General features: G+C 37.5%; 1 protein-coding gene across 4 annotated transcripts in view; it reads right to left on the bottom strand.

Annotated features, from left to right (window-relative positions):
* The window catches only part of LOC140483284 (uncharacterized), a 62,732-nt gene that overhangs the window by 10,033 nt on the left and 38,384 nt on the right, over positions 1-14,315 (bottom strand). The window contains exons 5-7 of one of the 4 annotated variants that reach the window (XM_072581435.1): positions 10,435-10,602; positions 9,064-9,221; positions 8,066-8,277 (exon numbers count right to left, since the gene is read on the bottom strand). In XM_072581435.1, coding sequence (XP_072437536.1) covers positions 8,098-8,277; positions 9,064-9,221; positions 10,435-10,602 — 506 coding nt within the window. In that variant the 3' untranslated portion in view covers positions 8,066-8,097. Of the gene's footprint in view, positions 1-8,065; positions 8,278-9,063; positions 9,254-10,434; positions 10,603-13,622; positions 14,262-14,315 lie in introns of those variants that run through there. The other 3 variants (XM_072581436.1, XM_072581437.1, XM_072581438.1) reach the window with 3 other exon arrangements.

The following is a 14,315-nucleotide window of genomic DNA, read 5'->3' as shown; positions in this document are numbered from 1 at the left end:
TTTTGAAACATTTTAATTCAAATCTAGTGAATCTTCATTACTTTTAGTACAAAGAATAGCTTTCAATAAAATTGTATCAAATATTGTTGAACAGATACGCTATTGAAGCATTTTGCCTTGTACTCATCAGGACAGATACAACAATGCAGTAGTCCCAGCGTACCCATTGGGGATAGGTTCAAAGACCTTGTGCGGAAGCGCGAAACCGCAGATAGTAGTGAACCCATTCATTTAAATGGGAAACTTACCTTCCCAGCAGCCCCTTGGCCCCTAGTTCTGGAAAGTTCCCTGTAATATGTTTGGGCTGCGGTAAACCACGGGTGACTGAAACCATGGTAATAGGACCCGTGGCTAGGGCGGTCGCCCTGTATTGAATTTCAAATTGAACAACAATTTATTTTGCACAAGAAAACGTGTTGATTAGTTGGCTCTGATTGATTAAGACATTTCTATTGCAATTGCACAAGTGAAGTATTGTTCATCATGCTTTTTGTTTAATTTACAAAAGATGCCACATCGGGATATGTTGCTTTTGCTTGCAGAGTTTCAGTCATGGAGTAATAGTGATAGAGATGTACAGCATGGAAACAGACCCTTCGGTCCAACCCATCCATGTCGACCAGATATCCCAACCCAATCTAGTCCCATCTGCCAGCACTTGGCCCATATCCCTCCAAACCCTTCCTATTTATATACCCATCTAAATGCCTTGCAAATGTTGCAATTATATCAGCCTCCACCACATCCTCTGGCAGTTCATTCTCCGTATCACCCTCTGCATGAAAAAGTTGCCCATTAGATCTCTTTTATATCTTTCCCCTCTCACCCTAAACCTATGCCCTCTAGTTCTGGACTCCCCGATCCCAGGGAAAATACTTTGTCTATTTATCCTATCCATGCCCTTCATAATTTTGTAAACTTGTATAAGGTCACCCCTCAGCCTCTGACGGTCCAGGGAAAACAGCCCCAGCCTATTTAGCCTCTCCCTGTAGCTCAGATCCTCCAACCCTGGCAACATCCTTGTAAACCCTTTCAAGTTTCACAGCATCTTTCCGATAGGAAGGAGATCAGAATTGCACGCAATATTCCAACAGTGGCCAAACCAATGTCCTGTACAGCCGTATTTATGTAGGTTCTATGAAGTGTAAGTGGACCGTATGGAGTCTCACTGATCATCTTAAATGGTTGTTAAGTGTCATTTTGAGCACATTTGGAATTGCTCATAAACATTTGTCCAATTCCAGAATCAAATCTGTTAACCATTATGTACTGAGTTTTGCAAACACAAGCCCATTGAGTATGGCCAGTACTCCATTGTAAGCAGCCAAAAGGACGAGTTACAAATGATCTCCCAGTCATTGGAATATGCAGCTGATACACCTGACCTTGCAACAGCAGTGAAATTCGTATATCACATGACCCATTTGTGTAGTAACAAAACATATTTTTGGCTGAAGGGTAGCATCGGAAGTAGAAAATTCCATTGTGTTGTTATCACATAAAAATGACATGAAGCAGCAAGCTTCACCCACTCAAGTTGTTTGCTATACCTTATACTTGCACAGTAATTTGAGGTAGTCTGCTAATTTTCAAAGCCCAATGTGACAGCCTGAGGCCTATTTAGGAGTACGTACGATACACTGCATCATAATGTTTCCGAAAAGTGTCTGAAAGCCTCGATAAGTGTGAGGCAGGTAAAGGGATCTTGAATGTAGTATTGAAAGAGCCTCAGCCCTTGACCTTGTCGAACAGGAATGAAGGACTTGCTCCCTGTTTGGAAAAAAGTCTTCATGGATGATGATCAAAGCACCACTGGACTGTGGTCCAGGAAGCCATGCAAGCAGGGAACAAGAAGAAAACGATAGTGGTAAGGGACAGGGAGGATGCTTTGTGAGCAGGATTGAGAACCCTGCATGATGTGTTGCCTACCTGATGCCAAATTGAAGGAAATCTTAAGTTAGCTTGAAAGGATACTGGAGAGGAAGGGGGAGAATCCAGTTGTTGTGGTCCACGTTGGCATCAACATTAGCAAGGGTATTGGCATCAATATTGGGACAGGAAGGAACAGCATCTTCCAGGTGGGCTCCACCTGAATTGATTGGACACCAGGATCCTAGTGGAAAGACTAAATAGGGTGGTCACAGGAACTTTAAACTACTTAAGTGGGATGGGTGGATGGAGGTTTCAGGAGAGGTTATAAAAGTTTCTAGAACAATAGGACAGAGTACAGAAAGGGTCAGGAATCTAACATCAGGCACTGCAGACAAAGGAGGCAGTCAATGCAGGACGAGAGATGTTGCACTTAAATGTATGCTGTATATATAAACAAGGTAAATTAGTTTCTTGTGCAGATTGAAAGTGGTAGATACAGTGCTGTAGGCATCACAGAGATGTCTCTGCAAGGGGATCAGGGCTGGGAACTAAACATGCACATCCTATCGAGAGGTCAGGCAGATGGGCAGTGGGAACGGGGTTGCCTTCTCAGTTAGAAATGAAATTACATTGATAGCAAAGTGATAAAGGGTCAGAAGGCACAAAATCTATGTGGGCAGAGTTGAGGAACTACAAAGGAAGAAGACTCTGATGGGAGTTATGTACAAGCTTCCTAACTAATCTGGATGTGGGGAAGGAAATAAATCAGGAGATATAAAAGGCATGCAAGAAAGGCACTATTACAATATTCATGAGGGATTTTAATATCTAGGTGGACTGGGAAAATCAGGTCCCAAGAAAAATAATTTGTGGAAGGTGTACAAGTTTTTTTGGGGTCAGTTTATGGCAGAACTCACAGGGGACAGGCAATTCTGGATTTGGTAGTGTGCAATGAAGTAGACTTGAGGGAACTTGAGGTGAAGGAACCCCTAGGGGGTAATGACCACAATATGGTGGAATTCACTCCAGAGTTTGAGGGGGAGAAGCTGGAATCAGATGCAAGGGTATTACAATTGTTTAACGGTAACTACAAAGACAGGAGGGAGCAACTGGCTTGAGGTGATTAGAAAAGCAGCCTAGCAAGGAAGATGATGGAACAGCAATGGCAGGAATGTCTGGGGTTAATTCGGGAGGTACAGCAGAAATTCATTCCAAGGAAGGAGAAACATACAAACTGAGGACAAGGGAAGACAGAAATAGCATAAAAGCTAAGTAAAAAGTGTACATTGTGATGAAAGCGAGAGGATTGGGAAATCTTTTAAAACAAATCAGCAGAGGGCAACCAAATAGCAATAAAGGAGAAGATGAAATACGAGGGCAAGATAGCTCGTAATATAAAATAAGATTGCTACAGTTTGTCTAGCTATCTAAAAAGGTAAGAGAGGAGGCAAGAATGGACATTTGATTGCTGGAAAATGACGTTATCAAAATAGTAAAGGGGAACAAAGAAATGATGGAGGAACTTAATAGATACTTTGCATCATGATGGAAGGCACCAATAGCATACCAGAACTTAAGGTGACAGAGGCGAGTGTAGTGGCCAACACTAAGGTTCTGTGGGAGCTATAAAGTCTGAGGATGGATAAACCACCTGGATCAGATGGACTGCACCCTAGAGTTCAGAATGAGATAGTTGATGAGGAGATTGTGGAAGCGTTGGTGGTCATCTTTCAGGAATCACTGGAGTCAGGGAAGGTTCCAGAGGACTGAAAGATGACTAATGTAACATCCCTATTTAAGAATGGAGGGAGGCAGAACACAATAACTTATAGGCCAGTTATCCTGACCTCAGTCATTGGTATGATTTTAGTCCATTATTAAGAATGAGATTACGGAACATTAGAATACATGGTAAAACAGGGTTGAATCAGCATGTCCTCTTCAAGGGAAAGTCATGTCTGACAAACTTGTTAGAATTCTTTGAGGTGGTAAGTTAGACAAAGGAGAGCCAGTGGATATGATCTGTTTGGATTTCCTCAAGGCCTCTGATAAGGTGCCATAAAAGAGGCTGCTAAATAAAATAAAAGCCCATAATTTGAGGGACAAGGATAGGCATGGATAAAGGATTTGCCGACTGGCAGAAGACAGTGCATATAAAGGTGTCTTTTACAGGGTGGCAGCCGGTGACTAGTGATCTGCAGGGATCAGTTTTGGGACCACAATTATTCACATTATACTTTAGTTATCTGGATGAAAGAATTGAAGGCATTGTTGCTAAGTTTGCAGAAGACACAAAGATCAGCAGAAGGACAGGTAGTATTGGCTATCTGTCATTTTCTACAAAGGCGTCGATGGCAGCAAATCATATTTTTTCCCCCATCTTCAGTGGTTAGTGCCTTTTCTGGTTGGGCTAAGTTAGGAATAAAAACAGTGAAAGATTTATATGTGGATGGCCTTTTTGCATCTTTTCAAAAATGAGTTGATAAGTTTTTACTTCCTGAAAGCCACTTCTTTATATATCTCCAAGCTCGCAGTTTTGTTCGTTGTTTATTTCAGGTTCTTCCTGCCCTTCCTAATGATTCTGATTTTGACATCTTTCCAGAACCACTTTCTTCACTAAAGGGGGCTATTTCAGTTATTTATTCAAACATCCATAAATTATGTTCAGATTCTCTTGACTCTATTAAAAGCTATCTGAGGGGCAGATCTGGAAGAGGTAATTCCCCGTGATGTATGGGATGAGATTTTACAAAGTATGCACAGATTTTCTATCTGTGCAAAACATGGTTTTATTTAGTGCAAGATTCTACACCGTACCCACTACACTAAAGCTCGACTTCAAAAATATTTGAGGAGGTGTCTCTGTTCTATGATCGGTGTGAACAAACCCCAGTAAATTAGATGCACATGTTCTGGCTTTGTCCTTCTTTAAGTAGATAGGACATAGAACATCACAACGCAGTACAGGTCCTTCGGCCCGCGATATTGCGTTGACCTGTGAAACCAATCTGAACCCGTTCTATCCAACACAACTCCTGCATGAGTAGATATTGGATTGATATTTTTGACACCTTATCGAAGATATCTGGTGAAAATCTTACTCCTAATGCTATTACCGCTTTGTTTGGGGTGTCACCCTCTTTACCTAATCTTACTTCCTCTAAAAAAGGCAGGATAGCATTCACTACCCTATTGGCCAGAAGATTGATATTGTTAAAATGGAAATCCCTAACTCCACCTACTAATACACACTGGGATAGAGATGTGTTATACTTTCTTAAAATTAGAAAAGATTAGATTATCCTTATATTGCTCCTCTAACAAATTTACAAAAAATTGGAACTTTTTTCTTTCATATGCTGATGGTGTTGTCTTTTTAACTGTTCCAGACTGAGGTATCTTCTGTTGTGACTATTTTTTGTTTCTTGTTTATCTCTTTTCCTTTTGTTAATGCAGTTATCTTACTGCTGGTTTAATTCATTATGTTATGTGCTTTGTATATGCTTATATTTATTATGGTTGCTTGTCATTTTTCTCCCTTTATATTTTTGGGGGAGGTATGTGCTGTGCAGAGGGTGGTTGGGGTTTTGTTTACTGCTTGTGACTGTATCTTGTTTTGCTGTCATTTGTTGGAGAAAGACCAATATTAAAAAAAAGAAAATGCTCCAAATCCTCAGCAGGTCAGGCAAAATAAAAAAAAACGTACAATTCATGTTTGAATGGCAGAGCAGAGTCAATGGGTCAAATGGCCTCTTTCTACTCCTATGTCCTATGGTCACGTGAATGTGTCCCAAAATTTTAGCAAAAAATCTTCATCTTATTTGAACATGTTCAAATAATCACACTTTTCCAAATATATTGAAAAGTGTTGTGCTAGAAAAGCACAGCCGGTCCAGCACCACATTTTATGACTGATCACCAGCATCTGCAGTCCTCACTTTCTCCTTTTCCAAATATGTCTATCTTCCAAAAGAATACAAATCAGACAGTTGGTTTACTGCACAATAATTAAGTGAACTAAGAGAAAAACATTGTACCTCTTTCAATACATTTTATAAAAATACACATTGTTACTTGTGACAAAGAATAAAAACAGATTGCCAGTTCTTTCTGAATCTGACTAGCTTCATCTTAGTATAATTTTTGAAATTATTGGGCTAAACATAGTTTGTGTTCTCTTTTTGAGCAAGTGACAGGAGCAACCTCTGATTTCTCTGCCTGGGAACAAGCCAGCTAATAAAAAGTGATACCAAAAATGTTGGAAAGTCTGACAGCACAATCTTCTGCTGTAATATTGTCTTGACTACTAATTTATTTTCCATCACCAACCATAATGGCTGACAGTGCCCAAGGCCACTATGAGATGGGTGGCATTGTATTCTGCTCTGTTGAATTACCAGATTTGTTCTTGTATGTTTGAGACAGCATCAGTATTGGGCTCCTCTTCCACCCTTGTTTATGTTTGGGATTATTCAATTACAACTTTACCATTACTTTTAGTGCAAATTTCAACAACGTATTTTTTAAAAATTGCAAAAAGCATAGAACTTTTCATTACTGAAACTTACATTTTACAATTAATGAAGAATTGTGAAGCTGGGTATTAAAAGAAACGTTCATATGCTGTTGCCTTATTAAAATAAAACAAATTAAAAACAATGACTTTTAAAGATCTGATTGAATTAAAACATTTTAATGTTTCTGATTTCATACTGCTACTTTAATAGATTAACAATACATGTTTTGCAATTATTATTGCACTGAAATTTTCAATGTGACATCTCTATTAACAATTCAAAGTCAAATGTATTGAAATATACCATCATGGTACATTTAACACACTAGAATTAATGAATGCATCCTTAAATTACAATGGATGAATTGTAAAACTGATTTTGTACCACAGCAGATGTTCTCTCCATACCAGAAAATAAATGGAACACAATACACAAAAAAGTCAGTAACGTGACATCATTTAGTAGTATTCCTTCCTACAGCACTTTAAAATGCAGTGTTATGACATTATTGGCAAACAAGACATTGTAGTCCCTTTAGATACTGAATACATACATGTCTAGTGAGAGTTCTAGAAAATTACAACTAGTTCTCAAACAATCAGGCATGTAGTATGCTGCAAAACATGTAACTTTGTAGATTTGATCAGTGGAGGAAAAGATGATTCAATCTTCAGATTTCTGTACCACAATATTGAAACATTGGTCAACAGTAGGTCTACAAAAAGTATTGAAGTTAGATACCTTGTGAAAGCTATTCTGATCAAATAACAATGCTTTTTTTTTGGTGTTTTGCTTCTCTATTTACAAACCATTCATCTTCCATAATCCTACACTACATGTCTGCTTCTAAATACAGCACAGCATAACGCTGAAATATTCCCATGCCAATTTATGTCATTAATCAAATTATTCTGAACTTCCTGAGTTCAGAATTATTAAACATTTGAGGAGTTACACTATTGCATTTAAACACTTAAAATATATTTTAAATTAATTTAGGGATACAAGCTGTGATGCGAATAGCAATCTTCACAGAAAATGTTTGATAATTATAAGTCTCTAGTGCTATAAGAAGTAGAAATATACTTTCAGGTACACAACAGATCAGATTATTTTATAAGATGTCAAACAAGTGTAGAATTACATTTTGGAATCCTACAACTGAAATGATTAAAACAATTTGACTGTACAGATGTAAACTGTGTATTTTTGCTTATTGCATCAATGAAGCAAACTGCTTTTTTAACATAGAATTATTAATTTTAGAATTAATATATAAAAGAAAATGATGGTGTTGATGAAAATAGTTAATTTCTGTAATACTAGATAATGCCATGTTGATATGCTGATCTCCAACAGCAAAATACTAAATATTCACTGTAACTGTAGGAAATAATGTCTGACAATGATTACGCATTATACCTCACTATCACCAAATCAAAGTGAAAGACGTAGGATATTTCTGGTTTGAATTGCTGGACTAAACTCAGAAAATTCCAACAGATGCCCAATAAAAGCCCTAAAAATGAAAATCGGGCTGATTACTGTACATTTGACAAAATGAAGCTGTGAATGTGGTGTATATGATTGAATTATTACTAACTTTTCACAGAAACAGTGCATTAAAAATAAAAATATATCCAATTTTTCATTGTAAGTTTGAAAACAATACATACTGTGTTGTGTCCATCTGTTTTAGTAATATTGATCAATGACCAGGCTGTATTCCTTCCACTGGTAGATCAGTCCGAATATTCATCCATTTCACAGGTACAGGGTCATCAGAAAGGCAAACGTCGCCTAAAGTTTCAATTTTTGACCAATTGTGATCTTTCTTCGAGGTAAGATCAATCAAGTACGATCGCCAGTGAGCATTTCGGTCATGAACCTAACAGCAAAAGATAAGGTGAACTGAAAATGAAATTTTCTGTCGGATAAACATGTAGCAAATGTTTAGCATTAATCATTTATGAGCAACCTTTTGTTTTTATATAGAAGTAATGACCAGAATCAAGACAGCTTACAATATACCTGTGTAGTGGAGTAATGTCTTCAGAATATGCAAAATGATGACTAAAAGTATTGTCTGGTGACATGAAAAGTTAGATGAGTCCCAAGTTCAAATCACAGAAAACCAGTGTGAGGTACAGCAGATAATAATGGAATTTTGGCATTTATTGCTAAAGGAATAGAGTGTAAAAGTAGACAGGTGTTGCTGCAACTTTACAAGGCATTAGCAAGACCACACCTGGAGGACTGCAAACAATTCTGGCCTCCTTACTTGAGAAAGGGGGGTTACTTGCATTACAGGCTGTTCAGAAGTGATTCACTAGATGGATTGCAGAGATGGGGGCTTATCTTATGAAGGAAGAGAGTAAGCCTATACTCTCTGGAATGTGCCGTCACTTTTTAAAATATAAACAGGAAGGTAATTTTTATAATATTTAAATATCTGCACAAATGTCCAACTTGTGAAGTATTTGAGAAATATGAATCTATCACATGATAGAGGAATATTTTACTTACTATAATTATATTAATCAAGAATGTATTCTTATTTGTGGGAATGAGAGCCTTTATTGGCAATAATTGTTGACAATGTGATTCCAAGATACATTTTTCAATAAGCAAAAAAACAGCATAATTTCTAAATGCAAAGTCAGGCAGCACTTACAGAAACGTGTCTTCTCAAAGTGGACATGTCTGTGAAAGTTCGTTCACAAGCCTTGCACTTATAAGGCTTCTCCCCTGTGTGAATTCGCTGGTGACGTCGAAGCGCTCCTTGCTGAGTAAAAGCCTTTCCACACTGTTCACAAAAATATGGACGTGTTTCTGTGGAAAATTACAAGATTCAAGGAATACTACTGAAAGATAGAGAGAGAGAAATAATAAAGCAATGCCACTTTCAATTATTAGGACTGTGCCTAAATGTGAGAATATGTAATCATTAATACAAATCTACCAAGTCCTTTGTGGTCAGGTGAAGTAATTCTGACCCTAATCTCTGTATTAGGTCATCCTTCAAAAGGTTTCTTCATTTACTGTTGTATATGTTGGGCACAAATCTTTAAACTCGTCCATTATACTTACTCAGTACATATTCAAGATTTGGTACTGAGCATCTTAAAATCATCTGTCCCATATTTCAAAATGTACTGCTTAAATCCATTCACTTCATTGTTATATCAGAATTTATTACAAATCACTGACCAAGTGAGGTTATTCTCTGCATGGAATCCTCCTACCAACTGAGGCTTCAGCATTTAATTGCTGTTAATCAAGCACCGAGTAAGAGCAAATTACTGCAGATACTGGAATCTGAACTGAAAATAAAAAATGCTTCCTCCCCCAGTACTCCAACCACCAACCCCACCAAACTATTGCATAAATGCTGCCTCCTCCATATTCACCAGCCCTGATGAAGTGTCATCTAGACTTGAAACGTTAGCTTGCTCTTTCTCCATGGACCCACTGTGATCTACAGCAGTTTTTGTTTTCAGTTCTAATCAAGCACCTAGTTGGGTTGAAGGAAGTTTGGTATTTAGGAAGTGTCTCATTCCACAAAATAAAAGGTAGGAGCTATTGTAATAAAATGTACATAGACTCTGATCATTCGTAAAGCTTAATGAAGAGCCAGCTATTTACAGAATTCATATTATATGAGACTATTGTATAATTCAAGTTAAGCAAAGTGCTTAACTTAACATCAAAAGTTTTAAATTTGTTATTTAAGTACCAATGCTCGGTGTCAGAAGTAATGACAAATACAGACAATTACAACATCAGTATTTTATGAAAGGAATATATCGTACTGTGACCATTAAACAATGAATTAAACATGCTTTTTCCTAACATGACCATTTTGGCTGGTTCCTTAACAATATTTCACACATTGGAGACAAATTTAAAAATGTAATATATTTTTGATAACTTTATTCAAAAATTATTTCAGTATGTTCTTTCCAGCATGAAAGCCATATTATAGCCGATAAACTGTATAAATTTGAAACATAGATTAATGCTGTATAATGGAATTGTTACACACCTGCATGTATATTGCTGTGCTGGGCCAAGGAGGCTCTCAACCCAAAGGTTTTCCCACAAACATCACATTTATAAGGTTTGGCACCCATGTGACATCGCTTGTGACATTTCAAGTATTCATTGGTGGCAAAATGTTTGCCACATACATCACATCCGAAAAGGCGTTCTCCTGTAAAATAAAACATTGTTAATGTTCTTTTTCTTGCTCTGTATGACTCACTGACCTAATTAACTAAGCCATTTGAGTAGAATGAAAAAGTAGTAGTTTGACTTTTTCAGTGTCCCTTTAATAAAGTACTTCCGAAGTGCACACTTCAGACACTTTCATGACCAGTAGAAAGCAGAAAGAGATAACCGTTCAAATGGTTCAGGAACATAGATTAGGAATTTACATTAAAAAAATCTATAAGTGAATCACCACAAAGCAAAAAACATAATTCTATGGCAATGAGGACAGGACAGGCCTTGCCTCCTGCTGAGTAATCTTTCTCTTGACTACATGAATTCGTTTCTTTTGAGAATAGACTCATATTGTCACAATTATAGTATAATCATAATATAAAAGATTGTGCTATTGCTGTAACCTAAAGATCAGATTGTTAGGTCAAGCGTACTTAAATGTAGTAGAGAACATAGCAAGGGAACAACTGTGGTCACTTCATTAATTTTAAGTTATTTTCAAAAGATTCAAATAATAGTGTACTATATGATCAGAGGAGGAAGGGCTGAAAGGCTTCCCTCTTTTCCCATTCTCTGTCTGACTCTAACAGGTTTCTTCTTTAAAAAGAATCTTGCTAACTCAGTGAACATCTAACTTTTTATGTGCTTAGACTGTAAAAGACATACATGGACAGGGTTCCTTGAAAGGTTTTAAAAACTTTGACGATGAATTGTACATAGCACCTAGTCTATATGAGAAACAAAACGCTCTGTAGACAAAGATTTGTGAGTTCACAGACACACACATACGGGTTAACTATAAAGCGTAATCATAGGGTAAGTAATTTTGTTTTTTTTAAAAAAATGTCCAGTAAAAATCAGTGGTATACGGATCTTGTGGGTTGACTAGATTTGAAGCTGGGCTCAATGGTCCCTCTGGATTTAGAATTTATACAACATAAAGATGTTGCTAAACAATTTATATATTTTCTTTTGGAGCTTATGGCTGCTGATTTGACTCTTAAAACACTGTCTCAAGTAAATGGATGCCCAAAGAGCAGATAGGGCTTGAGCTTGCAGAATGAATAAAGTAAATGTAACAGAGTGTTCCCACGAACATGATCCTGCTTTTTCTGCATCTTCCTAAACCCATCACCCAACATCAGGTTATAGTCTAAAACAGGTTTATTTTGAAGTACTAGCTTTTTAGGCACTGCCTCTTCATCAGGTGGTTTGGAACATGTCCATACGACAGAATTAATAGCAGAAGTGTTACAATGTCATGGAGTTGTAATGATATAGTAAACAACTTTAGTTAAAAATCGCACATCACCAGGTAATAGTTCTTAAAAAAAAATTAGATCAAGTCTTTCATCATTTAGAATGGGATATGGTAGTTTAGGTTCTTTAATATGTAAATGCCAGAATTAATTCTCAAGGTGGAGTCACCCTATCTAATAATAGGTGTCATCGCAGCTCAGACAATGCATTAAATGTGGGAAGGTAAAGTCTGTACCAATGTTGTGTCAATTCTATTTCTAAGGTGAGGCTTACAGAATCTTATATAGATTTACGCAGTTTTTGAGCAAAAACAAATTGTAATTCTGCAAATACAATTTCACCCCATCAACTTATGTGTACACGCACGCAGGAGAGACAGTGGGTGCATTTGAGCATGTGCGTTTGAGTGTGAATGCATGTAAAAGGGTGTGTGTATGTAAGCATGTGATGGGGTATAAGTCTGAGAGAGAGGGTGCGGGTCAGAGTGGGTCTGTGTTTGAGTGTGCGTGTGCATGAGAGAGAGCGAGTGCGCACTCAGTATTTATGGATTTTCAGACAATGTACAAACTGAGTTTGCTTTGTTCGTTCCAAAAAAACCACATTGTGACTCCCCAGCGAACTATGGATAACAAACCAACAGCAGTCTTTTAAGAGAGGAGTTGATTGGTTTGCCTCTAGATGTGGAACAGTCCTGCCTGATGACTGTTGAGCAGATGCTGCAAGACGTGTCGGTGTCAACACAGATATCACCATTAATCATGGGGACAATTCCCACAATATACACAGCAGGTACTCATGTGACTTGGCCAACATTATCTATCTCATTTACTGCAGGCAGGGATGCCCTGAGGCTTGGGACATTGGTGAGACTGAACAGACGCTATGACAACGGAAGAATAGACACCATGCAATGATCACCAGACAGGACTGTTCCCTCCCAGTCAGGGAATACTTCAGTGGTCCAGGACATTTGGCCTCAGATCTCTGGGTGACCATTCTCCAAGGCGGACTTCAGGATAAGCAACAATGCAAAGTGGCCGGGCAGAGGCTGATAGCTAAGTTGGATACCCATAGGGGCGGCCTCAACTGGGACCTTGGGCTCATGTCACACTACAGGTGACCGCACTGCACTATACACTATCTCTCACATACAGACTCTTTCTCATACACACATACATGCACTCCATGCACTCACCCTCTCACAGGCTTAAATGTCATCACACTTACACTCTTTCACATGCACTCACATCCACACATGCACACACTCTCATACACACACCCACTCTGTCACCCGTGAATGTGCACACAAATGTTTATGGGGTGAATTTGTACTTGCTGAATTACATTTTATTTTACTCAAAAACTGCATAAACTTATATAAGCTTCTGTAAACCCCACTTCAGAAATAGAATTGGCTCAACATTGGTACAGACTTTACCTTTACATATTTAATGCATTGTCTGAGCTGCGATGACACCTATTATTAGTTAAGCTGATGCCACTTTGAGAATGTAACTCTGGGATTTACATATTAAAGCACCTAAACCACCACATCCTATTCTAAAAGATGAAAGACTTAAATAAATTTGATTAAGAACTATAACCTGGTGTTGTGTGATTTTTAATTTACCATTACAACTCCATGACACTAACATTTTTGCTATAAATTCTGTGTTGTATGGTCATGTTTTACAACTATCTGATGAAGAGGCAGTGCCTTGAAAGCTAGTGCTTCTAAATTAATCTGTTGGACGATAACCTGGTGTTTTGTGAATTTTAACTTTGTCTACTCCAATCCAACACCGGCATCTCAAAATCATTCCGAAACCCAAATAGGGTTAGTTGCACACCACATGATGGTTTCACCAACTGACCAAACATCAAACATGGTCATATCAAATTATTTTTAGATATGTGGTTTTGACATAATTTGAATACTTTTGGACAAGTTCGTTTCTTAGCAAAAGCCCCACCCAGTTGCATATGCTAATGACTATCTGGATGTTTTTTGAATGGGTCAGAAATTGTAGTCATTCATCTTCTTTTAAGGTGATTGTCTTTGCTATGTTCTTCTAGACATTCTGACTGTAATCTGAATGGGTCTGGAATGTGTAAGGTATATTCATATAGATGTTCGGATATCTTAGACACTGAAATGCTACTGTTGAGTTTTTTTTAAAATTCAACCAGTAACTCACTGATTAAATAAAATCACTTCCTACAATTTAAAAGTTAACAGCATATAAGAACAAAGCAAAACTTAACTTTAGTGGTCACAATGTGTAGTTCAGTCTTTGCTCAATGCTGCATACAATGGCATAACTAAATTTAAATATAGAATACTTCTTCTATAGCCAACATTGCTAGTTATTGTACAGCAGGGATCATCTAGAAAATATGATATATAGTTGTCAGATCACTAGTGCAATTAATTATAATACA

Source organism: Chiloscyllium punctatum, chromosome 11 (assembly GCF_047496795.1).
Source record: "Chiloscyllium punctatum isolate Juve2018m chromosome 11, sChiPun1.3, whole genome shotgun sequence".
Classification (NCBI taxonomy): domain Eukaryota; kingdom Metazoa; phylum Chordata; class Chondrichthyes; order Orectolobiformes; family Hemiscylliidae; genus Chiloscyllium; species Chiloscyllium punctatum.
This window is presented reverse-complemented; position numbering and strand designations above follow the sequence as displayed.